Source organism: Schistocerca nitens, chromosome 7 (assembly GCF_023898315.1).
Source record: "Schistocerca nitens isolate TAMUIC-IGC-003100 chromosome 7, iqSchNite1.1, whole genome shotgun sequence".
NCBI lineage: Eukaryota > Metazoa > Arthropoda > Insecta > Orthoptera > Acrididae > Schistocerca > Schistocerca nitens.
In genome coordinates this window covers 151,841,932-151,867,792 of record NC_064620.1, presented here as the reverse complement: position 1 = coordinate 151,867,792, position 25,861 = coordinate 151,841,932, and the positions used below count along the sequence as shown (strand labels likewise).

The window sequence follows — 25,861 nt, the reverse complement described above, 5'->3', positions numbered from 1 at the left end:
TTACAGGCTCTCTGCTGTTTCTTATCTCTATAAATGTTTTAGGACACAATCTGAGCAGTTGTCTTTGGTTGTTTTCAGATGATGCTGTCATTTACTGTCTAGTAAAGTCATCAGAAGATCAAAACAAATTACAATATGATTTAGAAAAATTGGCAGTTTACCCAAAATAATGAAAAGTGTGAGGTCAATCACATGAGTGCTAAAAGGAATGCATCAAACTCGGTTACATAATAAATCAGTCAACCCTAAAGACCATAAATTCAACACAATACTTAGGAATTACAATTACAAACACCTTACATTGGAAAAAAGCTCATATAAAATGATGTGGGGAAGGCCAACCAAAGACTGCATCTTATTGGCAGGACATTTAAAAAATTTAACAGGTCTGCTAAAGAGACTGCCTACACTACGCTTGTCCATCCTCTGTTGGAGTACTGCTCTGTCGTGTGGGATCCTTACCAGATAGGATTAATGGATTACACCAAGTAAGTTCAAAGAAGGGCAGCACATTTTATATTTTGTGAAATAGGGGAGAGAGTGTCACCAACATAATACAGGATTTGGGGTAGGTATCATTAAAACAAGGACGTTTTTCGTTGCAGTGGAATTGTCTCATGAAATTTCAATCACCAATTTTCTCCTCCAGATGTGAAAATATTTTGTTGATGCCACCCTACATAGGGAGCAACAATCTTATAATAAAATAAGGGAAATCAGAGCCTGCACGGTAAGAAAGGTGTTAATTTTTTCCATATGCTGTTCAAGATTGGAATAACAGAGAATTGTTGTGAATGTGTTTCGATGCCCCAGTGTGATTTGCAGAGTATCCATGTAGACGTAACTATAGCATGATTACAACACCAGAAATCAAAATAATTTTATGCTGCCTAGACACAGTTTAAAACTTCATGCTCAAACTCCACAGTATATGGGTATGGAAATTTATAACAAAGTGAATGGAAGAGAACTGCTCAGTATAAATTTAGAAACACTGAAAAAACCTTACATGAGAAACTAGCGCAGAAATGTTATTGTTAAGTAGAAGAACTCATGAAGGACAACCTGAAAATTTGAACAGGCGAGAGTAAGTACTTAGAAGTGTTAATTTTTAAAAGTTTGTTATTTATTAAGAAAAAAATATTAGTTACATATTAATTACATATCCAGTACAGTATATTACATTAAAGATATTACAGGAAAAATTGTAAACCAATTTTTGTGTTTTGATGAGTCTCCTGAAAATAAGTTAATGATTTGAAATTGTATGTTATGAGACTATAAACTTCTATTCTGTTCTAGTCAAGTTTATTTTTGACACTATTATGAAAAGGACAGATTGCTACTCACCATATAGTGGAGTTGTTGAGTCGCACACAGACACAACTAAAAGACTGTTAAACAAGTACGTTTATGGCCAAAAGGTCTTCTTCTGAACTAGACAACATACAGGCGCACACATTCAGACAAATGCAACTCTCACACACGGCCAGTGTTTCTGGCTGCTGAGACCAGAGAAGTCTTTTTGTTGTGCCAGTCTACAACTGATTAGTAGAAACCCATCCTTTTCATAATATTGTCGTTTTTCCAGCCTGGATTTTCCAAGTTTATTTTTGTTGCTTGAGATTCAATTTGATAGTTTTTTTCTCTAATGTGTAAAGCAAAGAACTAATAAAAACAAGTATTTTGAGATATAATTGAAGGGGACAACGAATCAGTATAGCTTGCAGGAACCCAAAAATTTCACCAAGTGGTAACAGATTCGCAACCTTCCCTTGTATTGAATCTACAAGCTACCTCAGGTAAAAAATTATTGTACAATAATTATATTGGTTGTGGTAAATAGCATAGACCACAATCTCAGTCACACAACTAAGCCGGCCGAAGTGGCTGTGCGGTTAAAGGCGCTGCAGTCTGGAACCGCAAGACCGTTACGGTCGCAGGTTCGAATCCTGCCTCGGGCATGGATGTTTGTGATGTCCTTAGGTTAGTTAGGTTTAACTAGTTCTAAGTTCTAGGGGACTAATGACCTCAGCAGTTGAGTCCCATAGTGCTCAGAGCCATTTGAACCACACAACTAAAACTGATATCAATAACACAACTGAAAAGGCTCTCCAAAGTAGTGTGAAGAACATACCGCATTACAAGGAGTCCTACTCTGTTAGGCCTCTGATTAATACTTAGCAATAAAACAACTTTGGGTTTTTTAACAATGTCCTTCCCACCTTTACTTGATACCTTATGCCCTGTGTTATTAGAATGTTTTTGTAATTTGTACTGCTCTCCACTCATGAGAATGAATGAAGCATTCTGTATAATGTGGTCTATTATGAGGTGTGGTTTGTGGTTTCTGGTGTGCTGTAAAAACAAAAATTTGTGGTGTGGTGTGTGGTCTATGGTGTGTGATGTGCAGTGTATGTGGTGTTTGGCTATAGAATTTTAAAAAATATGTTGCAAGTTTAAAATTTTTACTGTAAAGAACGTTGTAACTGTGATGAAAATGATATGTTTCGAGGGTCTGTTGCTTTTTCTGCAAGAAAATCTATACCTCACAAAAGTACAAGGAACAAATGGGTATTATTTTCAAATCATTTAGCAATGCATGACATGATGTCAGCACCCTTTACTTCGTGATCCACATGGTCATAATTATTTTATTTTGGAATACTAGTAGTCAGATGACATTTATTGAATTCCCCTAGAAGGTTATGCAATAATGAATGCACTCTGTCTTCAGGCCATAAGTGGCCCATCAGGACCATCCGACCGCCGTGTCATCCTCAGTTGAGGATGCGGATAGGAGGGGCGTGTGGTCAGCACACCGCTCTCCCGGTCGTTATGATGGTTTCCTTTGACCAGAGCCGCTACTATTCGGCCGAGTAGCTCCTCAATTGGCATCACGAGGTAGAGTGCACCTCGAAAAATGGCAACAGCGCATGGCAGCTGGATGGTCACCCATCCAAGTGCCGGCCATGCCTGACAGCGCTTAACTTCGGTGATCTCACAGGAACTGCAGCAAGACCGTTGCCAATAATGAATAACAAAATCAAAATAACAGTGATATGCTATCATTCATATGATGACCTATTTGTTCGTTCTCTCTCTCTCTCTCTCTCTAGTTGTTTTGTGGATTCTGACTCTGTGTGACTTCACTATTTCCCAAAGACTTTCCCAGGTCGGAATCCATTACTTCTGTGATGCCATTAAATCATCTCATCCTTTGCTGTCCTCTCTTTCCTGTGCCTTTTGTCTTCTGTAGCATTAAGGCTTCTACCAGTGAACCATGTCTTCTCATGATGTGCCCAAAGTAGGTCAGTTTTTGTTTCAGTATCACACTTGCCAAGAAGCAGTCTTGTTTGTATTTGCTATGATATTAACCTATTCATTCTCTTTGCAGTCCATGGAACCCTAAGGAGCTTTCTCTGACATCACACTTCAAAGGAGTCTATTCTATGATGTTTAGCCTTTCTTATGGTCCAGGTCTCACATCCATGCATCACAAATGGAAATATCATAGCCCTTACTACAGAGAATCTTTGTTGTTAGAGTTACATCTCTAGTCCTCAAAACTATCACTATCACTTGCTATCATGTTCTCTTCTGCAGGCTGCCCTTTTGCAGAGTGGCTTCACACATTCGCTCCTGGGTTCCGATGTGTGAGCTGATATCCAGTTACTCACAGGTGTAGCAGCTCAATAGGGTAGAGGATTGCCTGTGAAAAGTCCAAGGGTCAAGTCTCAACTCAGTGTGCAGTTTTTATCTGCTGGGAAGTTTCAAAACAGCACACACTCTTGTGAAAAGTGATAATTATGATTACTGGAAGTTATATCTCAAACTGTTTCCTCTAGAATACTGGTCAGGAGATGGTCTAGTATTTGTTGTTACCTGTAATCACATCACACATAACAAAGCTTCTAAACTCTTGGCTGCTGGATTGGTTGTGGTGGGCCAGCTGCATGGCCATCATGGTCACCCAATCTTTTTTCTCCTGTGGGAGTATCTGAAGGGCTTTGTGTACAAAACACTTGTTACATCACCTGAGGACCTAGTGGGCAGGATTGTTGCAGCAGCAGGATGTCTTTGAGATACACTAGGTATCTGTTCAATGCAGCTTCAGTGTCAGATGTGTCTTGATGTATCTGGACAAAATTTTATGAGCATCTCCACTAGTGGGCATCCACCTGTAACATGTGACTAAATAACTGCAGTGCCATTCAGTAGACCCAGATTGCCTTTGCAACCCCTGGTTCCTATGTGATTACTGATCCTTGCTGTATGCCTGATGTGCCATGTCAGTTTGTAAACATTTTTCTGAATCACTGTGTATAGTAAATATGCAACATTATTTTTGTTGATGTTTGTGGTGTAAAACCAAGTAGTTGTTTCTTGTCATGAAAAAGAGAACAGAGTACACCACCATAATCAGTGCAATAATTCTGTCACCCTACTTCTTATCTTTGTCCACAAAGTGGCTGAACTAGATGCCTACTATGTTTTAACTTCATGTCATCACACAGCCTCTATATGAACACAAAACAGAATATGTTGTGCATTGAACCATAAAGATTATTAGATTCACCTCCAAAAGAAGAAAAAATTACAGTGCAAACATATTTCATCACCATCATATTCATATTATAGAGGTATCATTGCATCTGTTTACCATCAGATTTTAAATAATGATACAAAAATTTGTCAGATCAAAAAGAATGACTGTACTGTTAGGGGAGACTGCTTGTGGTTTTTATTTACAGCAATAATGCCCTTTTCTCTTTAGTGCTGTAATTTTCTTGTTTAAGCCTACCTGTGTTTATGGTGTTGTCCTTATAATTATCTTCTTACACAATTCCTCACTGACTATCACAATTATCTTACTACACAGTTCCTCACTGACTACCACAATCATCTTATTACAAAATTCCTCACTGACTACCATACCTATGTTAGAGACTGCATAGTTTCTCTTAATATTTTTAAGGTAATCTACTTGTTGTGTAATTTGTATTGGCTATACATACACTTTGGAACTGAACCAGACCACCGACCATTTTCTTGACAGGCAATTATAGGCTGCCCTTCCATCATAAATTCAGGATTGCAATTGAACTGCACAACATCACCTGCCTTATAAGGGCCAGATCCTTGAATATATCCATTTTCTGGTGTTGGTGGTGTATCACATTGTACCTCTGGAATAAAATGAGTGAATCCAAGTGTGAATCACACAGTTACATCATCTGAAAACAAACACTACAGTTAGATACTTATTCTTGTTGCCATACTGCTTCTTTGTAATAAGAATCCATCATGGAAATTTTGAAGGGATTTTTCACTCAGTATTAAGCTTTTTGGATTGTAGCTGTTTTCTACAGAATGATTTGTTGTTTCTCAATTAAAATTATTGTGTACTTCTTGATACACATTATATACAGTATAACTTGATCTGCATAGAGAGCTCATGACATATCTTGTATAACACTGTAGCCACCAATGAAGCCAGTAACGGAATGACAACAAGAACAAAGCAACAGACTGTTTTAATTAAATATAACATGGCATAAATGATGAAGCTGAGATTGCTATACATAAGCAGAAAAATGAATCTAGTTGGATAAATTCTGGGACATTCCTGCTGCAAGACAAAAAATAATAAATGGAATGACTAACATATGTAATGATGACATTGCAAAAAAAGTGCTGTATATGTTATTACAGTACTTAAATTTTTGCGTCACTTTCACATGGAGTATGCTTAGTAAGTTACCACCTAGGGCAAATGTCCATTGTACATAGTGGTTTTTTCCATGCACACAAGTCATCCACGAAGTTTTGTCTGTGCTCATGAGAGGACAAGCCTGCATTCTGTATTGTCTCCTTTACTACCTTGACATGTTGGCATTGGGGTTGTCCAGTCACCACTGGGCAAGCAGACAGCTTCATGAGGACCCCTCAGCCCATAGCCCTGCGCGCAGCTGAACACTGCTCGGCCCCCAACTTCTCTGCTCAGAATTGACACTCGTAAATGAGGATCTGTCAGATTTACCAGATCAGCACACTCTATACCTGTGGACAAGAAATACATCCCATGTTTAGATACTTATAATAAAAAAATAAAAAATAGTGCTCAGATATGGAAGAAGATGAAGTTGTGGGAACATAAAAGTGCAGTAGAAGGCATAATGAACAGAGTATGTAAATACAGATAACTGTAATAATGATTCAGAAGAGGGAAATAACACTGTTACATGTAGCTGGTGCCCCCACAGACTGTGTAACTATTGTAACCTTATACTCTGAGTGTGTATAATTAAACAGCATGCATCTTCATGGCTGGCCTTAAGAGGTTGCCTCACACTGGCACAGATGGCACAGTGATTTGTGGGGATTCTAGTACTGTGTTTGTGCAATGTTACAATAGTAACAAATGCAAAATTTCTAGGACTGAATATCATTTCTCAGTTGAAGTAGTGTGAACACAAAAAGATACTTGCAAACAGTACGTCAACAATATGTTATGCCCTTGAGTCCTGTCATCAGTGTGTAACAGTACATTCAATTCTCAGCTAGGGCATTCTTTTCTAGGGATCACATACACAAAATATGAAAACAAATTTTAAACTGTAGAAAAGGGCCATAAGAATAATAACCAAAAATAATAGTTGAGCTCACTGTAAAGATCTGTTCAAAACACTGGGGATTTTACCTGCATTGTGTGAATATATTTACCAAACAGTAGTACACACCAAAAATAACATTGATAATTACTGTACAAACACGCTGTGCACGACCATGGAACAAAATCCTGTCTGAAATTACATTTATCAAGAAAGAATAAACATAAAATTCAAAACAGCATTTTCTATCAAGGAATAAAACTGTACAATAAATTACTTAAGGTGATAAAAAAAATTGCTAAAACAATCTTATTCGAGAAAGCAGTTAATAAGTACCTGTTAACCCTAACATTCTATACACTGAAGGATTATTTAAATAACACAGAGCAGGGGTTTGGAAAAATGTAACACAAATAATAATGATAACAGTAACAAAACATGTAACAGTCCACATAATACTTTCACACTATATTTCTTTCCTTTTCTGGAAAGACTTGTTCCCAAAGCTGTGTAATGTATAATGCTAACACCTTATCCTCTTTCTGAACTCAACATCTCACTCATTATAGAGGGATGCTGACTCAGTTTTGTAAGTAAGAAATGGGAAGTTGCGGCACACAGAATCATTCTAACCTCAGCTGATAGTGTTTGTAGTGTTATAAAACAATGAGACTATCATGTGAGTAATGTGTGCAGTGACTGGAAATGAGAAATTAATGAACAGAGTGGCATCAGCTTTTTTCATTATTAAATAACTTATTTGTAAGCAGTACTGTTCACTAGGAGTAAACCAATGAGGCAGCACTGTTTCAAACAGACTGGCTTAGTGTTCAGCAGGGTGGAGGTTCCATTCTTCTTCCAGCTATTCTGATTTAGGTTTTCCACGGTTTCTTGAAATTATTTCAGACAAATGGTTCCTACTATAAGGCCACAACCAACTACCTGTCCCATACTTGTCATATTAGACCTGTAAGTCCATAAACATTAGTGAATTACTTGATTTTTGTTGTTCTTAAATTGTAATACCAAGACATGTGCAGTATACTTGTAAACGAGATCTATGGATGACTACTACTACTACTACTACTATTGCTACAACTAGCTCGTAGCCTGGGATTCACTCCTCTAAGTTCTTGGAATTAAAAATTTGCCAAATGTGTTCAGTATATTTCATTCATCATCGGATATTTATTGGAGGTTACCAGCATGGTTCTGTACTGACAAGGATGATGGTCATATGTAAGGTCTAAAATTCCTTATTTCAGAGTCCAAGGAGAGGAAAAAGGATACTGATGGAAATGATAGTGAAATGTCAAGTATTTTCAATTGTCAGAAACCCAGCTGTTTAGACAAATTATCATTTAGGAGCAGTAAATTTCAGAATTTGAGATACTGATTGATATAGCTGGAAGAGTATTTAAATAAATCATACAGGCTTAAGTAAAGATATGAGAAGGGTGGCAGAAAAAAATACCTGATAGAAAAAAAATCATGTCACATGTTTGATCACAGAGAAATAGAGCATGGAGGAGATTCAGTTTACACTTTATAGTAAACAAGGAAAAAATAAAAAATTCAGATATGAATGACGTCTCACACAGAATAAAAAGACTTGTTGAAACATGTTCAAATCTATTTACTAATTATGCTCAAACTTTGGCACAGAGAAATATCTCTATGAAGAATTAAAGAATCTGATAAATGACAGCAAAACCCACTAGAAACTGCTAATGAGGCATTTTAATAAAAAAGTGGGACAAAAACTGAAGAACTTCAGGTATGATATTTTAAATATGATAACAGAAGTGGCTGGGATTCTACATTAGTAGAGTTCGCTAAGAGGTAAAATACTTATTTGTCCTTAAAGCATTCATGCACAAAAAAATAAAACAGATATTGAACCTAACAAGGACCATTCCTAACTAAATTTGAAATTGACTATATTTTATCAAACACTAATGTGAGGAACAAAATGGCTTTCAAAAAGGAAGATCATGTTGCAGAAAAATTTCGAATATCAAACCAGAGAGAATTTAATCTAGAAAAACATATTGTCTTCTTCAACTTCAATATAACTTTCAACAAAGTCAACAGAAACAAATTATTACAAATTCTGGGAAATGATCATATTCCCCAGCAATGCATCAGTAATACACTGCTGGGAAGAAAATAAAATAAAATAAAAAGTTAGAAAACCTGAAAAGAGGACATTGATTTAGATTCAGTGAAGGTGTATGCCACCTGGGGGATAGTAGATGTACTGATAATGGTTTCAATGTTGGTTGCCAACAGATAGTGTTGTGGCATAGCTACTGGAGTGCCATCTGTGTCTACCCTCTTAAAGGGAATACCCAGAGCCAGAAGGCTCAGTGTGGTGCAAACGTGTGAAGCAAACAGGTAACCATGCTACGGAGACGAATTCATGCTTGCTACAGTGAACTGAGTGAATTTGAAAGACGTCAAATTGTGTTCTTCTGAGTCACAGGATGGTCCTTTCAGAGACTTTCCTGGCATCAGTGATAACGTGAGCATTCCCACACTAATAGATGAGGCTTTTGATGTCTCCACAGCACTGATGCCCATCAGGATTGTCATATTGTAAGAGCAGCAGTGGCAGATTGTACAGCTGTTAAAGCACAGATAAAAGAGCTTGTGAGCCCATACATGTCAACAGAAACTGCTGTGGTCCAGTTATTAGCAGTGGTACTATGGGCACACACATCTCTTAAAGCTAGTCTTCAACCCAGTCCACAGCACTGACACACACAGCTCAACTGTCGCCATCAGAGGATCTCCTGGAAGATGGAATTGAGATTCTGCCTGCACAAAGTGATGCTCATTTGCACACACAACATAGGCATTGTGAGTGCTGTCTCGTAGAGCGCATTTGTCCGAGACACACTGGCCCCACCTCATGCCTTATGGTCTGGGGTGTGATAAGCTACAACTCTCTTTCCCCTTTGGTGTTTCTGTAGCTCTTGGTACATGCAAGATGTTTTTATGCCCATTCTTGCAACTGGAAGATGATGTCTTGTGCCAACAGGATAGCACTCACCCATACATTGCCCTTGAAACTCAACATGCTCTGCAAGATATGCAACAACTTCCTTAGTCAGCACAATCACATACTTGTCTCCAACTGAGTATGTGTGGGATATGATGGGACAAGAAGTGACTCCTGAGACTCATCAACCAACAACTCTTGCGGAACTACACGAACAGGTCTGGCAGGCACAGCATAACATATCTCAGGACAGTATTCGCCATCTGCACAATCGACTGGATGCCAGTCAATGTCTGCATTGCCACCCATGGAGGCTACACCATGTATTAATATGGGTGTTTTAGCATGGGTTGATACCTGGTACCTCAGAATGACTTACTATTGATCTGTAAATGTAATAATTTTATGTACTCCATATGCACTGTTGCCACAAAAAATACTGCAATGCCAGATGATGCCAGTGCAAGTGTAATGTGTTATTTAGCATGTATTTCTGTCAGCAATAGATTTATTAGAAATGTTTTCCTCGTGCCATCTGATGCACCCAAGTAAATAATTCCACCAGTGTTGTTGTCAATCTGGTCCATCATAACGTTGTAAATTTCTTTTGATTGTTACTGATCAGTGGTTTGTTGTGAGCAATGTATTGTAGTAGTTAATTGATTTTATAGATTTTTTTTCTTGGTAATTTCAAAGTTTTGCACACTGATAGCATCTCTTCATGGTGTTTTCATTGTTATACTAAGGCCTGGTTGTTTATTGCTAACCATTTATCTTCTAAATGAATGAGTGTTTAATTGAAGATGTCATTGTTGAATGCAATGGCCAATTCAGGATGAGCTTGTTGGATTTGGTACAGTATGAATCACTCAAACTCTCTTTGAAGGAGTCCCACAGCTATTTTAGATTTGATGGTTCACATGTTGTTAGAAGTATGGTAAATGAGTCTCTCATTTGTTCAGCTGAGGCTGTGAGTGAGGCTTCTTGTAGTGTTAATTCCCAGTAGTTGTAGGTTTCCAGTAGTCCAGTAGTCCTAAGCATTGAAATGCATCTCTCTATACCTGGCAAAAGCAGCCATCAACATTCTTTAGATGTGTGAAACTTATTGGTCCCCATATTTCATGTAGCAACATCCAGAGATAGAGACATTCAGCGTTGTTCAGATGTACAGTATATACCCTGCCTAGTGTGCCAGTTTTCATAATTCCTGGATGATCTTCTACTGGAATTCCTTGTTTACATTGTTGAAAGATTTTTCCTGGTGTATTCCACAAACATTTTGTTGACATGTAGTAATGTTTTTGCAAATGGATCTGTTTAGCACAGTTGATAAAAAAGCCATTAATGTTGTGTTCTGAGGTGGTTTTCTTGTAGTTTTCCTGGCAGTGTCTTTTGTAAAGTAAACCCTCTCTCCATTCTCCAAATGTACTGCTAGATGTTGCACAGTTGGTTCACGTTTGTGTATAGGAAATGCAAAAATCCGATGTGCTGCTTCATTAGTGCAGATATCTCTTCCCATTTGGCACCTGACAATCTTGTTGTTTCTGTTTTGCTATTCGCTGTCTTTGGCTATTTGAAATACTGCCTGTCACTGCCTTTGTTCACACACTTACATATTTGATGGATTTCACCGAATTGCAGTATTCTACATTTATGTGCACTTGGAACATTTTGGAAAGTAGTGTGTTATGTGGTATTACCACTGATTATCTATTTCTAGTTTGTTACTGCCTTGTATTCATATTTTTGCTGTGAAGCCACCATTTTTGGGTGATCATCTTCTGTATTTGGGATAGCCACCAACTTCAGTATGTGTGTCATCCAAATATGGTTTTGGGTACTTTTATGTAAATTTTCCATCACTTGTACATGGCAAACTGGGGTTTAATGGCCTGCGAGGTCCATTGACTCATGTGTTTTACTACTATGTTGTACAGCTTCGGATCTTCTTGTGGGTTGGGAAATTCAGCTGGGATGATTTTGTTGATATCCTTGGGATGAATTTTTTCACATAGCCATATGGAATTGTGTGAGTGAGGCAATCATTGGTTTTGCCATTTGATTGTGTACATCCAGCATCTAATGGTTTCAAAGATGTGGCATTTTGTGATGATTTCAATAAATCTCATTTGTTTTTGTCGGAACTCTCAGGCTGTTATGTTGTGTCAAGCATGGGGGCTTGTCTGTTTTACTTCCTGTGTATGATGAAGGTAAGATTACCATTGTTCCAATGAAGTCAGTGTTTCCATCATTTATGATTGAGTCTCAAAGGTGGATGAATTCTTCTGCAGGTAGTTTCTTGTGATTCAGTCTTATGTAAAGGATCTGTTCCACTTCTATTTTTGCTTACATATCTACCAGGAATTGTTGGAATAGATGGTGGATGTTGAGAATGTGGTTGTATGTTTGATTATCTCTTATCATTAAGCAGTAAGCTTAAGTGACTTTTTTGTTTATTTCTAAGCCAGTTTCAGGTTGGATTTGTTTCACACTGAAATGATATCCATCCTCTCCATGTAGAAATATTAATATATATTGGAGGGCATCATATGAATGGTGTTTCTCTGCAAAGTGTTGTAGTCCTTCTCTTCTTTGCTGTGCAATTATGGTGCGGCTTGTGTTTTCACTGTCCGCAATTATAATGGTGACTTCGTCGATCTGAGGTGCATTAAATCGACATCTATATTCTCCATGTGGTCTTTTGTCAGCTCGAATTATAACTTTATAGTCATCAGAAATCACTGGGTCTTGTGCTGTATTGAATATGTGAATCAGTTGACTGTATTCATATAAGATCCTCTGTACATGTCAGACAACTTCTCATCTCAGTCCACCAATACCTCTGCATCGGCGATCAGTTTCTATTTCTTCATTTCTGATGAAATATACTCGCAGAAATTTATGGTCTTCATTGGGTAATAGTAGTAATGATCCCATGTTGTGATAGATTTGTCCTTGTATGGAAAAAACATAATCGATTTCACCTCTGTTAGAGTTGATCAAACTGTCACTGAAAGAAGTCACCTGGAAGCAGGCATTGTATGCTTTTATATTTTGGAGAAACTGTTTTGATTCTAGAGTCTCCCTGCGCATGTAATGTAAAAATTCCTGCAGATGTGCTTCCAGTGGTAGTATTCAATTTTTTCCATTCGTGCAGCAGAATGCTGGTGTTTCTCTACTGAATTTTTGCACATTGTGAACTTGGCATATGTTATCCATATTTTTGCTTACAACATGTTTGTGTTTGTTATAGTCTTTTGCCAGGTCATAATGGAATGCTTCATTGCTAAGTTGTACTGTTTATGTGTACTCTTCTGCACTTTTCGTAGGGCGATATTTTCATGGGTGGCTTGAGTTCACAGTCCTTTATTATAAGATTGTGTCACAATTTTTAATTTTTCAATCCATTTGTTTCATTGTTCTTTGGTTCCTCTGCTTGTCACAGTGCTTATTCTTGTTTGTTGGGAACCTAAACATGCTTCGGGCTCTTCGTCTGTGTCATTTTCTCACTGTTGTTTTTGTTTCCGCCATTTTGCTTCAGAACTGGCAAGATCTCCTCCTCTTTTATATTTGAGCGTTGTCTAAAATGTAAATCAAATCAACTTTTTATTAACAAATATGGTAAGAACACTTTACACACTTTTGACACTTTATTTTCGATTTACTTTCAATCACTGTATCACTTTGACTACTCACACTACACTGTTTGTTTTCATTCACTCACTGCACTACTTTTCAGTTCCTCCCTTCATCACTGAGAAGTAACTGATGTTCGAACCCACAATGGGTCTTGCTTTATATACACCCACCAACGGGTAGCCCCACCTGTGGCAAATTTCAGAACATACCAAAAGGTTTTCCAGAATATTCCACAACATTTGAGAGTGTTTTGGAATATTCCAAATGATCTGGATTTTCCTGAATATTCTGGAATCTTCCAGAATGTTACAAACTATTCCCAACATCCCAGATCATTGTGGAACATTCCAGAATATTCTGGAATGTTGTGGAATGCTCTCAAGTACTCTCAAATGTTCTGCAATGTTTTCAAATGTTCTAGAATATTCTAGTAATTTCTAGAGGGCAAAACTTTTCAGCCCTTATATCTTCAAAAGTACACTCTTCCAGTAAAAATGGGAACCTTCTTCAGGGATGGGGAATAGAAGGCTACCACACCATATAGCTCCTTTGATTGTACTGGGACTCATTTCTGAGTTTTTGCAGTACGCACATTGTACAAGACCAGTACCGGCTCACATCAATCAATTGACCACTAGTGCAATAGTGATTCATGATCTTTGGTGTTTCTCCACGCAAGGAGCTTCGACCAGCATGAAGGCTGACAGTTCGAATTTGCAGACTGAATTGGAAGAAGCTCTTCTGGAGTGTGAGGCTGGTTTACTTCTGCTGCCTGGAGGTGATATTAAATGGCTTTTATAGAGCACAGACCTCATCCCATGAAGAAGGTGTTTTGTGCTGACTTTGGTGGCTTGGGACTCTGGAAATTTGCCTGTGCCAAGCGTGTGGAGATTTTGAGAGCCATTTTGCTACTGATTCATTTTTCTTTAGGCTCTTTCTGTGGCTTCTGTGTATTGTTTTGTTAAAGTCGTAGTCCTGCAACTACTTTCTCCTTCCTGGAAGGTCTGTTGTGCTTGATGTTGATAGGCATTCACTCTGAACTGAGCTTTACCTTACTGGAAGCAACTCTGTTTCATTACAGAGATTAGTCACAACTATTTGTGAAATGTGTCAAAGTCACACGGTCTGTGTTACGTATTTAGTGGGGTTACGTTAATCAGAACTTCTTATTAAATTGACCATATTTCAGGTGACTTACCATGGACCATGTTGAGGGCTGAATTGTGTGTTGTTGTTCTTTTTAAATACAGTGAAGTCTAATTTAATCAGACTGCCTTTCACTGTAATCGTTTTAGTTAAGCATTTACAAAACATTTTTGTGGGGTTAGTCAAATTTAATCACAGTGCCTTTTCATTTTAATCACTTCAGGTAAGTATTTGTGAAACTTTTTAGCGGGGTCAGTCTGATTTAATCAGAGCACCTTTTCTCTGTAGTGATTTAGTTAAGTTGTGGGTGTTGTTAGTTGACCCACCCTGAGATTTTCTGTGGTAAATTCTGCTAAAATAAGAATGTACTGTTCCACTGCAGTTGTAACAGACAGTCTGGTAAACCAAGTCTGACATCTGAGATTTGGTTGCTTAGCTATTTGAAATAGTGCAGTTTACATTAGCAAGAGCTGCCCAATTCATTACTTACAGCTAGTGTTTTACTGCAAAACATGTTAGAAGTCAGCAATTCTGAATTTTCTTCTAATCAAAATCGTGTTTCATGATTGTTCCTGCTGCATAATTTGCCAATTAATTTTGGGGACAGTAAGCCTTATTCGTTTTCTCATTCATGTAATCAGAGTGCAATCCAGTTGTTAAGTACTTTGTGGCTTTCACCTGATCTGCTGATTGGGCAATGATTGTTTCTTATTTACTTATGTTTGGCTCTTAAATGGTTATAATGAAATACGTGTCACCCTTTGTTAAGGTTTGTTCTTAGTTTGTTGTAGTTCACGTTGTATGGCACGTGCCTCACCACACCAGCATACCCCATACCCATGGGTGGTGAGTTATCACCACCCACCCTGTCAGTCAGGTTATCCTGCCTGTTGTGGGGCTGAATTGTATCTGTATAACTTCACCTGGTTCTGAACTTATGTCACCAATAGACATGACACATTGTGTTTCTACTGTTAACTGTTACCAAATTCACTGTGATCACTTGAGATGATGTATTAAAAAGCCAGCTGAAAAATGTTGTAAATGTTAAGGTTTCGATTATTAATCATCCACTTGGCTGACTTCAAATACCTGTTAATATTTGACAAACTGCTTAGTTTTTTAGTTGTTTAAAAGGTCTCCTGCTGATGTCAGTTGCTAATCCCACTTGCTCGAATAATATTCGACAATTTGTTTAATTTCTTACTTATTTTTAAAATCTATTTTACTGACATCATAAGGTCATATACTTTTATTTAAATAAAAGATTATGCATATTTTCAACTGTGTACACTGCTTTTTTGCCTTCTGGCCAAGCCCTATCACTCAACAGCATATTACGCTGCTTTAAGATAACTACACCCAGTTCAACAATGTAGGAAGGGACATAAAGAAGACGTGAAGTTTCAGATAGGCACAATTAAAAGACACTTACACAAAGCTTTTGGTTACAGCCTTCATCAGCAAAAGAGAAAGAGAGAAACACACACCATTCATGCACACAAGCAAGCACACCTCATGCACACATGACTGACAACTGTGGCAGCTCAGGCTGGAACGCAGAATACCACTATACAACTTACCTCTTGCATCAACCCACTACCATTTACTCCAGCCCTGCCACTTCTCATTCTGTCCCTTTCATCATCAATAAACCAAAGCTGGCAATGTTTACCAATGTAATATTTTTTACTTGCTAGTTTCTCTAGTATCTTTTATTCACTTTTGTCTCCTCTCATCCTCACAACTCTTATCCTAGAGTCTGAGTGCCTGCCTCCCTTCTTTAAGTGTTTAATCACCCAATCCCTCTTTGGTCTCTAAAGGAGGACTATATAATATCAAAAGTAAGGAATGTTATTTTTTATGTAAGCATTTATATTAGCAGTACCATGTACTGCTGTTTCATCAAGGTAAATATTAGCCAGTCTAGTTATCTCTCTCTCCACCTGTAACAATTTTGATTTAGGTACTCACTTTCACAGATGGGTATTGGTGCACTCCAATTTCCAGATGGAAGACATGTAATCTCTGGTGCACCAATGAGTGAATTTCCATTTGCACAAGAGAGCAAAATCTTTGTATTCATCTTGGTATTAAGCGTGTTCACATTCAAGCCTCTACGTGATGGAATAGGAGGACAGTGAACAGCTGAAAGAAAAATAAATACTGATAAATCAATATCAGGAAACAGCAGTTCCACATTCTTACCAAAGACTTATACTTACGAATAAATGCAACATATCCTACAGATTATAAACAAGATGCATAAGTCTGTCATATTTTGTTTTATATGACGAGACTGAAATATTGAAGTCCAAAGTTCACATAAAACAACAGAGGTGCATGAGATTTTTTGTGACCTGTGCCTTCCATAATGTGGGTAGCATGCATCTCCTGTGATCTCTTATCACTGAACAATGAATGATGTGCAACCCTCAAGGAACTGACAACGTCAGCTCATATTTATTAAAGAAGCTCAACAATGTAAGGAAAAGACAGATTGCTACTTACCCGAAAGATGATACCTGAAGTTGCACACAGGCACAACTAAAAGACACTTACACACTAGCTTCTGGACTGGTCCGAGCTGCCAGAGATGTCGGTTCAGGTGCATGTGAGGTGTGCTGGTTTGAGGGAATAAATATGTATGTCTTTCCTTTTCTGCTGAAGGCTGTGGCCGAAAGCAAATGTGTAAGTGACTTTTAGTTGTGCCAGTCTGCAACTTGCCAATGTCATCAATAGGGTAATTAGCAATCCATTTTTTTCCTTACATTGTTGGAATTCCAACTTGGAGTTTCCATTGTTTCCTATTTTTATAAATCATATATTATTTTGGAGTGCACACTGCATCTGCCAGAAGGGCACAGCCAAATTCAATCACTTGTTGTAGCATTGTGGTAGAAGCTATATGGACTGCTGTGTTCTTGTATGGAGGTGAGCTTAACACTTTGGAGATTGTCAGTGTTATGAGGAAAAGTATTAATTATGCCTTGAAGGAAGTCTGTCACTTGTTGTTTCAAGATTTATAATACATACTGCACTACAGGAAATGAAATTCAAATTTGCAGACACAAACACATCAGGGAGTTCACGCTTGCAGTAAGTGACAAACCATGATCCTACACTGAGAAACTGCAAAACCACAAATTCAATATAATAGCTTGTAACAGAAGAGGTTATGATCTTGACAGAATAGTTCCACACAGAAGTGGTGGTGAAATGTCATCAGAACTAACACTGACCAGCCAACAACCCAGAAGCCTTTTGGATACAGCACTAATAATCTCACCAGACAAAGTATTAATGACTTCCTTAAAAAGATACACTGATCAATTTGGACCGCTACAGATAATTTAGAACTGCTATGAGGTGGTCCTGTAGCCATTCACTGTGAAGAAAAGTCATAGATGTGAATTAGGGATATGTGCTGCTCCGTTGTATGGAATGGGCACAGTATGGCATGTCAATGTGGGGACATGTCAGAAGTGTATAAAGGAACTACAGTGTCACATCTGGAATGCCCATGACACAGCAGTGAATGAATTTGCTTCAGTTTGTTGGTGCTGTATCAATGCAGACCATCCAACATGTATACATGGAATAATATATGACTAACAGACATCTAACACAGCATTAGAACAGTGATCTTAAAAAGGCTGACTGACAGAGATCAGAGAAGAATGTCATACCTTGTGAGTGACAATCAGTTTCAAATTTAACAGGAATTGCTGCTGTCTGAGAATGGTGATTCATATAAGCCAGTTTTGAGTGAACCTTGTGAAGTGAACTACATGGAATGGATTTTGCAGTCAGACACCTTGCAATGAGGCATTCAATCCGCAACATGTGGAGGGTAAAGTTCAGGCTGGATGTGGTTCTGTGATACCACCCCCTCCCCCCAAAAAAATCCCCTGATTTGGGCTTACTCATTCAGGTTACCACAAACATGAACCACAATATTTATTTCAACATTCTTATTAGTGACCAAGTGTAGCCCTTCCTTCTAGATCTCCACAATGAGCATTCTGATAACATTCCCAGCTTCCGAGGATGACCACAGTTCATCCGACAAACCCTCAAGCAACCCATCACACCTCGACTGCTTCAGTAAACTATTCAATCCTACCCGCGCGATCTGAGGTGCCTTGCAACGGTTTGCGCAGCATGCCCCATCGGAGGTTCGAGTCTTGTCCTTAGCGTAAGTTTGTTTAAGTTAGATTTAATAGTGTGTAAGCCTACGGACAAATGATTTCAGCAGTTTGGTCCCATAGGAATTAACCACAAATTTCCAAAATTTATCTAATCCTAACTTCATAGAAATAGCCTGGGACTATTTGGGACAGCAGTGAAACATAGCAGTAAATGATACGCGTATCAAGTTTGGGTGAATCTGCTCTACACATTCCACAATTACATTTTACGAATCACACCCACTTCCCATCTACAAATCCACTGCCACGGGTCAATAGTGACCAGAATTGTCAGTCTAGCAGCCCTGACTTGGGTTAACCTTTTCTCATCACCACTCTAACACTCACCAAATCCCATTGGCGTGCAATGTCTTTGGGACTGTCACCAATCAGTCTAATAATGCAAAAATATGTTTTTTATACTAATTTTGGTTGTTATTTATAATTTTTACATGTCACCTCTTTCCTATCCTCAGTTCCCTTCCTAACAGTGGTAGGGGTTTCTAAATCCCCCCCACCCAATTTTTTTAACATATGATACTTCATATTCATACCAAGTGTGGTTGAAATTGCTTCAGATGTTCCAAAGTAATGAGTACATGTCATCACTTTCCCTATCCCTCAAACAGTCATAGTAGGGTAGTCTGATGTCAACAGTACTTATTCCCAGATAGGAAGTCACATGTATACAAATTCTGGTGGGAATTTTTCCATGAATTCCATAACTATGCTTGCATGTCTTCCCTCATCTTCACTCTCCCATCACTCAGAGTGCTATGGGTATCTGAGTCCACCAGAATCAATTTCTAGATAGTAAAAGTCACTATCAAATGTAATCAAAACTGCACCCTAACATTACAGTTATGTAAATCTTTATTACAACCACTCCTACCTCCAATTAATAAATGTCATAGGGGCTGTCATCAGTCAGCTCAGCAGCCCAGAAAAATGTAGATTTGACATTAATATAGTTCAGTCAACTATTTTTAGATGTCACCACCTTCTCACCCTCATCTCATCCTTAAGGGTCTGTGATTTTCATCCCAGCAGAAGATTTTTTCAGATCTTAACCCATCGATATATCACCTCATAGAGCCGAATAATTTCCTATTTGAAGTAATACAACACACATTTAAATATTATTTTTCCTAGTACTAAATAAAACAAATATTTTGTAAATATCCCAGAACGAATTTACTATTTAATGAACAAGTTAATCAGCCTTGCATTTGCAATGGCAATACCATCCTAGGTAAGTGACATAAACACAAGAAAATTGTTTATCACAACTACTTTGAGTGAAACATAATACAGGGAATCATATTTTGCAGGAATGCATGTAGTGTAAATAAAATATTATTATTGCAAAAATCTATTATTAGTAAAAGTGTAATATTATGCCTAGAGAATCATGCAAACTATTATTGATGGATATAATTGTTTTAAAATTTCAATACATAGTTATTCAGAATTAGTGTTTACATATATTATATAGGACAGTGTTTTCAACATACGGACATTACTAGAAACAAAGTAAATTTCATGTTTCCCTCTCACAGATTAAAACTTACTTGTAGACTCCACCGTACATGGTTATGAAAATTTATATTAAATTAAAAGGGAGAACCTTCCACAATATGGAATTAAGTTATCTGAAAGTAAAACTTTATTAATAATAATTTTGTCACAGTTTCAATGTTTGTACTGCTCAGTCTCCTATATATGTTTTATGTATGTACAGAATGAGATGATAAAATACTGATTCAGAAACGTGTTTTGGAAAATTAAATTATGATCTTTCAAATAATAAGATGAAATATTTAATCCAAATCACATTTCAGCATCAGAACTGTAGTAGCATTTGAGTTAGCAATAAGATTTTTAGTGTAAAACAATTAAAAAATACAGGGAATGAATGTGATCACCCTAAATATTTAATCAGAGCAAAATGACTCAGAAAGCACAGCAATGATGTAGCCAGAAGGGGTGTACTGAAATATCATATTCTTGTGTTTGGAGCACATATATTTCTCACAAATATGCTGTGGCTATGACACTTCTCAAATGTGCTGTGGCTATGACACTATCTTGAACAAGCCAGAAATTCTGAAGATGAAATGTGATTTTGTAATTGCCATAGCTTGTCCAATATCAGGCACATTTTACTACTAAAATGTCCACAACAACAATAATAGAACAACTGATAATTAAGCTAAATATTACTGACCTTTGACAACAATTTCAACTGCATGAGTGTGACGAGTTGGAGTTACACATGTGAAAACTCCAGAATCATCACGACTGGCATGATAAATACTTAGGCGATATTCCAATTGTGAGTCTCTTCCTGGATCTGTCGTCCATCCTTCTGGATACTTTCTGTAAACAACAATAGAATTGTTCAAACTGATTTAAACTTACTGGCATGTCACCAAAAACATTATAACTTAATAATTGGCCACTGCATGGTTGAATACCATAGATGTAATAGAATACATTAATTTCATAATAACTCATCAATTATAGCCAGGACCCTTCAAGACAGTAAGTGAAGTAAAGACCATAGCAATATTTCCCAAACAACTGATCAAAATTTATATTCGTGCAATTTATAAACCCAATTAGAAGAATATGAAAATTACTGTCTAAAATTACATTACTGAATTAATATTACACAATATATAAAGTCTGCCTCAACAAGCTTTCATGCTCAGGTCATTTTCAGAATCAGGAGCTGACTGAAACCCAAAGTAGGAAGCTCTGAAATATTTAGTCATGAAATGTATATCAGGAAGACAGATTAGATGCTGTAAGGAGGAGTAGTGTTCACTGCAGTCAACAAAAATATTGTCTCTACTGAAGTTGAATTTGTGTGTGACTGTGAAGCTATCTGGATGTGTGTAACAGATCTAAGTGAATTCAAGTTAATTACTGGATGTTTTCACCAGCCACCTAATTACAACATGACAGTTTTAGAATCATTCAAAGAAAGTTTACACTCAGCAGTGTGGAAATACCCAGATCATGTAATAGTGTCTGGAGGAGACTTAAGCATACCAAGTATAGACTGAGATGCATACGGATTCATTGCAGGTGATATGGGCATGCAATCTTGTGAAGTGCTTTAGAACATGTTTCCAAAAACTGTCTTCAGCAGCTATTTCAACAGCCCACTTACAATGGAAATATTTTAGTCCTTGTAGCTATAAACAGGCCTGAATTATCGATGGTGTCAGTACAGAGACAGGGATTAGTGACCCTGATATCACATATCGATGAAAGGTTACTAAGTTAATACATCCATCAAGAAGGCTAGGAGAGTATTTGTGTTGGAAACAGCAGATAAGCACTTGTTAAGCATTCCAGACAGACAATGAACGGACATCATTTACTTCCACTATGATGGGCATAGAGGAATTACGGGCCAAGTTTAAATGGATTGAAAATTGCACTCTGGTGAAGTATGTACTGAGTAAGTGAATTAAGGATGGGAAAGACCTACTATGAATTAATAATAAAATTTGGAAAATGCTGAAGTGGCAAAGACTGTTGCACTCTCGGGTCAAAAAAGAATGCACAAATCATGATAGGCCAAAGTTAACGGAAATTTTTGTGTCTGTAAAAAGAGCGATGCATGGAGCATAAAACAACTACCACTGTCACGCCTTAGCAAAAAGATCTTTCCAAGAACCTGAGAAAACTCGGGTCCTACATAAAATCAAAAGTGGGTCAAAGGCTTCTATCCAGTCATTCTTTGACCAGTCTGGTGTGTCAGCAGAAGACAGCAAAAGGAAAACTGAAGTTTTAAATTTCACATTTAAGAAATCCATCAAGAAGGAGGATCATACAAACACTGACATTTGACAGTTACATAGACTCCTTTATGAAGTACATAGTAATACGCATCCCTGCTGTCAAGAAGCAACTGAAAGAGTTGAAAACAAATAGGTCATCAAGTCCAGATGGCATTTCAATTTGGTTTTACAGGGATTAGTCTATGGCACTGGCCCCTTACTTAACTTACATTTAACATGAATCTCTTGTACAGTGAAAAGTCCCAAGTGACTGGAAAAAAGCACAGGTTATTCCCATATATATTAAGGGTAAAATAACAGACCAGTGAAATTATAGACCAATATCCTTAACATCAGTTTGCTGCAGAATTCTTGAACATATTCCCAGTTAGAACACAATAAATTTTCTTGACATGGAAAAGTTTCTGTCCACAGATCAGCATAGATTTAGAATTTAGAAAGCATCACTCATGTAAAACTCAGTTTACCCTTTTCTCAGATGATATCCTGTTAACTATGGATGAAGGGAAATAGACAAATTCCATACTCCAAGATTTACAGAAAGCATTTTACACGGCGTCCCACAGTAGACTGTTAATGAAGGTACAAACATACAGACTAGGTACCCGGCTATGGGATGAATTTGAATCTAAACTATGGAGAGTCCAAGTTGGAATATTAACAATATTGTGACAATGATAGATTGCTACTCACCATAAATATGACACACTGAGCTGCACACAGAGACAATGAAAATACTGTTATACATCTGAGAATTAAACCAAAACCTTCTTCAGCAAGTAAAACACACACATGAAGACATTCACACAATCAAGTTCACCTCACCCACACATGATCACTATCCCTGGCTGCTTTAGCCAGAATGCAAATGTGTTGCAGCAAATGGAAGCAGCAGTCCAAAGTGGGGAGAGGAAGGAGGAAAGGATAGCACAGAACATGTGGAGTGTGCAGGAAGCATATGGTGCTAGGACAAGACTGCTAGATGCAGTGTCAAGAGGTTATGGTGGAAGAAAGTGTGTGGGAATGAGGAGCAGAAAAGGAGAAGAGCAGAGAAGGGCAACAGACTGATGGGTGTGTTGGCAGAGAGTGGCCCACAATGAGAGTTAGGGGATGTGAATTATGAGGTTGTGAGAGGACAGTAGGGGATAGAAACTGTTGGGTGGAGGGTGGAGGGGCAACTGTTTATCATAAGTTAAGGCAGGGATGATTTCTGGAGCAGAGAATGTGTTGTAAGGATAACCCCCATCTGTGCAGTTTAAGATAGTTGGTGATGGAGGGGAGGATCCAGATGGCCTGGGTTGCTAAGCAGCCACTGGAATCAAACATGTTATGTTAAGCTACATGTCGTGCCATGGGGTGGCTACAGTTTGGTGGTGGCCATTTGTCCTGCTGGACAGTTGGTTCATAGTCATACCAATACAAAAAGCTGTCCAATGATTGTAGCAGAGGTGGCACATGGCATGGTTGTTTCACAGATGGCATTGTTAGCTGCAACAGGCAAAAGACGTACTTTGTTGGTGCTGCACATTTTTGTGATTTTCATCAAGATAAACTCATGCTGCAGTGATCTTCTTCGACATGCCAGTATAGAGGTGTGCACCGAATCAGCTAAGTGAAAAATCTATCCAATAAACACGTTTATTTATGTATGAAACCAGATTTCAGAATTTTCCTTTAGGTGATAATGCGTGTACAAAAACCACGTGCTGACATGAAGTTCTAGATTTGCTTATTTCACTGATTGTGTCACTTCTTCATAATTTTCATTGATTGTATCAATACTCATTTGTATTGTCATATATTGTGAAATTTCAAAGATTCCCAAGTGCCGCAGTAAACTCGTATTGTAAATAAATGTAAATGTTGTGTGACTAGGGCCTCCCATTGGGTAGACCGTACGCCGGGTGCAAGTCTTTTGATTTGACGCCACTTCGGCGACTTGCGCGTTGATGGGGATGAAATGATGATGATTAGGACAACACAAAACCCAGTCCCTGAGCAGAGAAAATCTCCGACCCAGCCGGAAATCAAACCCGGGCCCTTAGGATTGACATTCTGTCGCGCTGACCCCTCAGCTACCGGGGGTGGGGGCAACTTATCATCAATTATAGACTTAAACTTAATTGTACTCTTTTAAAATTTTTGAGGACAGTAGTCTATCCTCATTCAAAATAATTATTCTCTAAATTCATTTCACAATTATATGAAAAACAGGTTATTTTTAAGAATTTTCAGATGCATAAGAAACTATAAGAAACTATCTTAAGTTACTGGTACCAGTGTTTTGGATACATATTTTATCTTGTAGCAGATCAGCATTTGTGGTTTGCAGTTCTGTCTAGAATACATCACCCACAAATTTTATTGTATATCAACACAAAAAAACGTGCATTTTTGAGAATTTTTGGAAGCTACCACTGTTCTTTGCATAATCCACAAGCAATTTATAGTAAATCAGCATTTGTGATTTAGTTTCTGTAGCAGATATTTTAACTAACATGTTGAGTTGCACCCAGTTTTACCTTAAAGAGGAGTAGGCCTGTATATTATCTCCATCTGTTATAAATAGCTCTGTATTCAAATTCACAAACAATTATAATTCACCTCAATATGTTTTAAGAAAGTACCGATAGTAATTTTTACCACAGGTTCTTGTGTTGCCGTAATAGAAATCTCATTTTGTATATTTTCTTCAATTCTTATAGGGAATAGACACTTCTTAGTTCAAAAGATTACAAGATAATCAGTGGGCTTAATTTAAAGTTATGTTATCACTGCCTTGTAATACAATGCACCAGCTAAAATGCACCACTCTGACTACTGTTCTCAAACGTGAGATGAATTGGTTAACGTTTCTAAGCAGCTGGAAATCACCCTGGCTACTGTCAAACGATTGGCAGCTGCTACAAGTCAGTGTGTTGGAAAAACTCCCGAGAGTCATGTACCTGTGATACCAGTACCAGAGAAAACTCAAGTACTATCCTCTCCTATGGTCCTGTCTCCTCTGCGGAAAGTACAGGATCTGTCATTACTAGTCCACTTGACTTTGAGTGGTGTATCAATGGTAGATCTAGGCATCCTGTACAGGGTTGATGGGGACCTGGGAAGACTCAGGGTGTCATACCAATCGCTCTAGCAAACAGGTTTGAGGTGCTTTCTCTCTCACTGAAACTGATACTGAGCCAGTGTGACTCACTTCACTTGTTTTGGGGAAACCTGTTTTGTCCAGTGTCAAGAGGAGGCAAACACAAAAGGTTAGGGGGCTATTAATTGTTGACAGTTTAAATGTATGGTGAATGATGGTACCCCTAAGAGAATGGCAGCAAGGGGCTTGAAAGGACACCAGATGCACTCAGTGTGTATGCCTGAGAACGTCATTCGACATGTTGAAGAGGCTATTAAAGCAGCCATTGACAGAACAGGGTGCAACCAACTGGAGACTGTGGCATATGT

The 25,861-nt window shown here is 37.9% G+C and overlaps 1 protein-coding gene across 1 annotated transcript in view; it reads right to left on the bottom strand.

The window, feature by feature from the left end:
• LOC126195511 (sushi, von Willebrand factor type A, EGF and pentraxin domain-containing protein 1-like) overlaps positions 1-25,861 on the bottom strand; it is a 436,314-nt gene that overhangs the window by 16,859 nt on the left and 393,594 nt on the right. Inside the window, exons 20-23 of the mRNA XM_049934138.1 lie at positions 20,821-20,972; positions 16,378-16,551; positions 5,884-6,063; positions 5,019-5,189 (exon numbers count right to left, since the gene is read on the bottom strand). Coding sequence (XP_049790095.1) covers positions 5,019-5,189; positions 5,884-6,063; positions 16,378-16,551; positions 20,821-20,972 — 677 coding nt within the window. The remainder of the gene's footprint in view (positions 1-5,018; positions 5,190-5,883; positions 6,064-16,377; positions 16,552-20,820; positions 20,973-25,861) is intronic.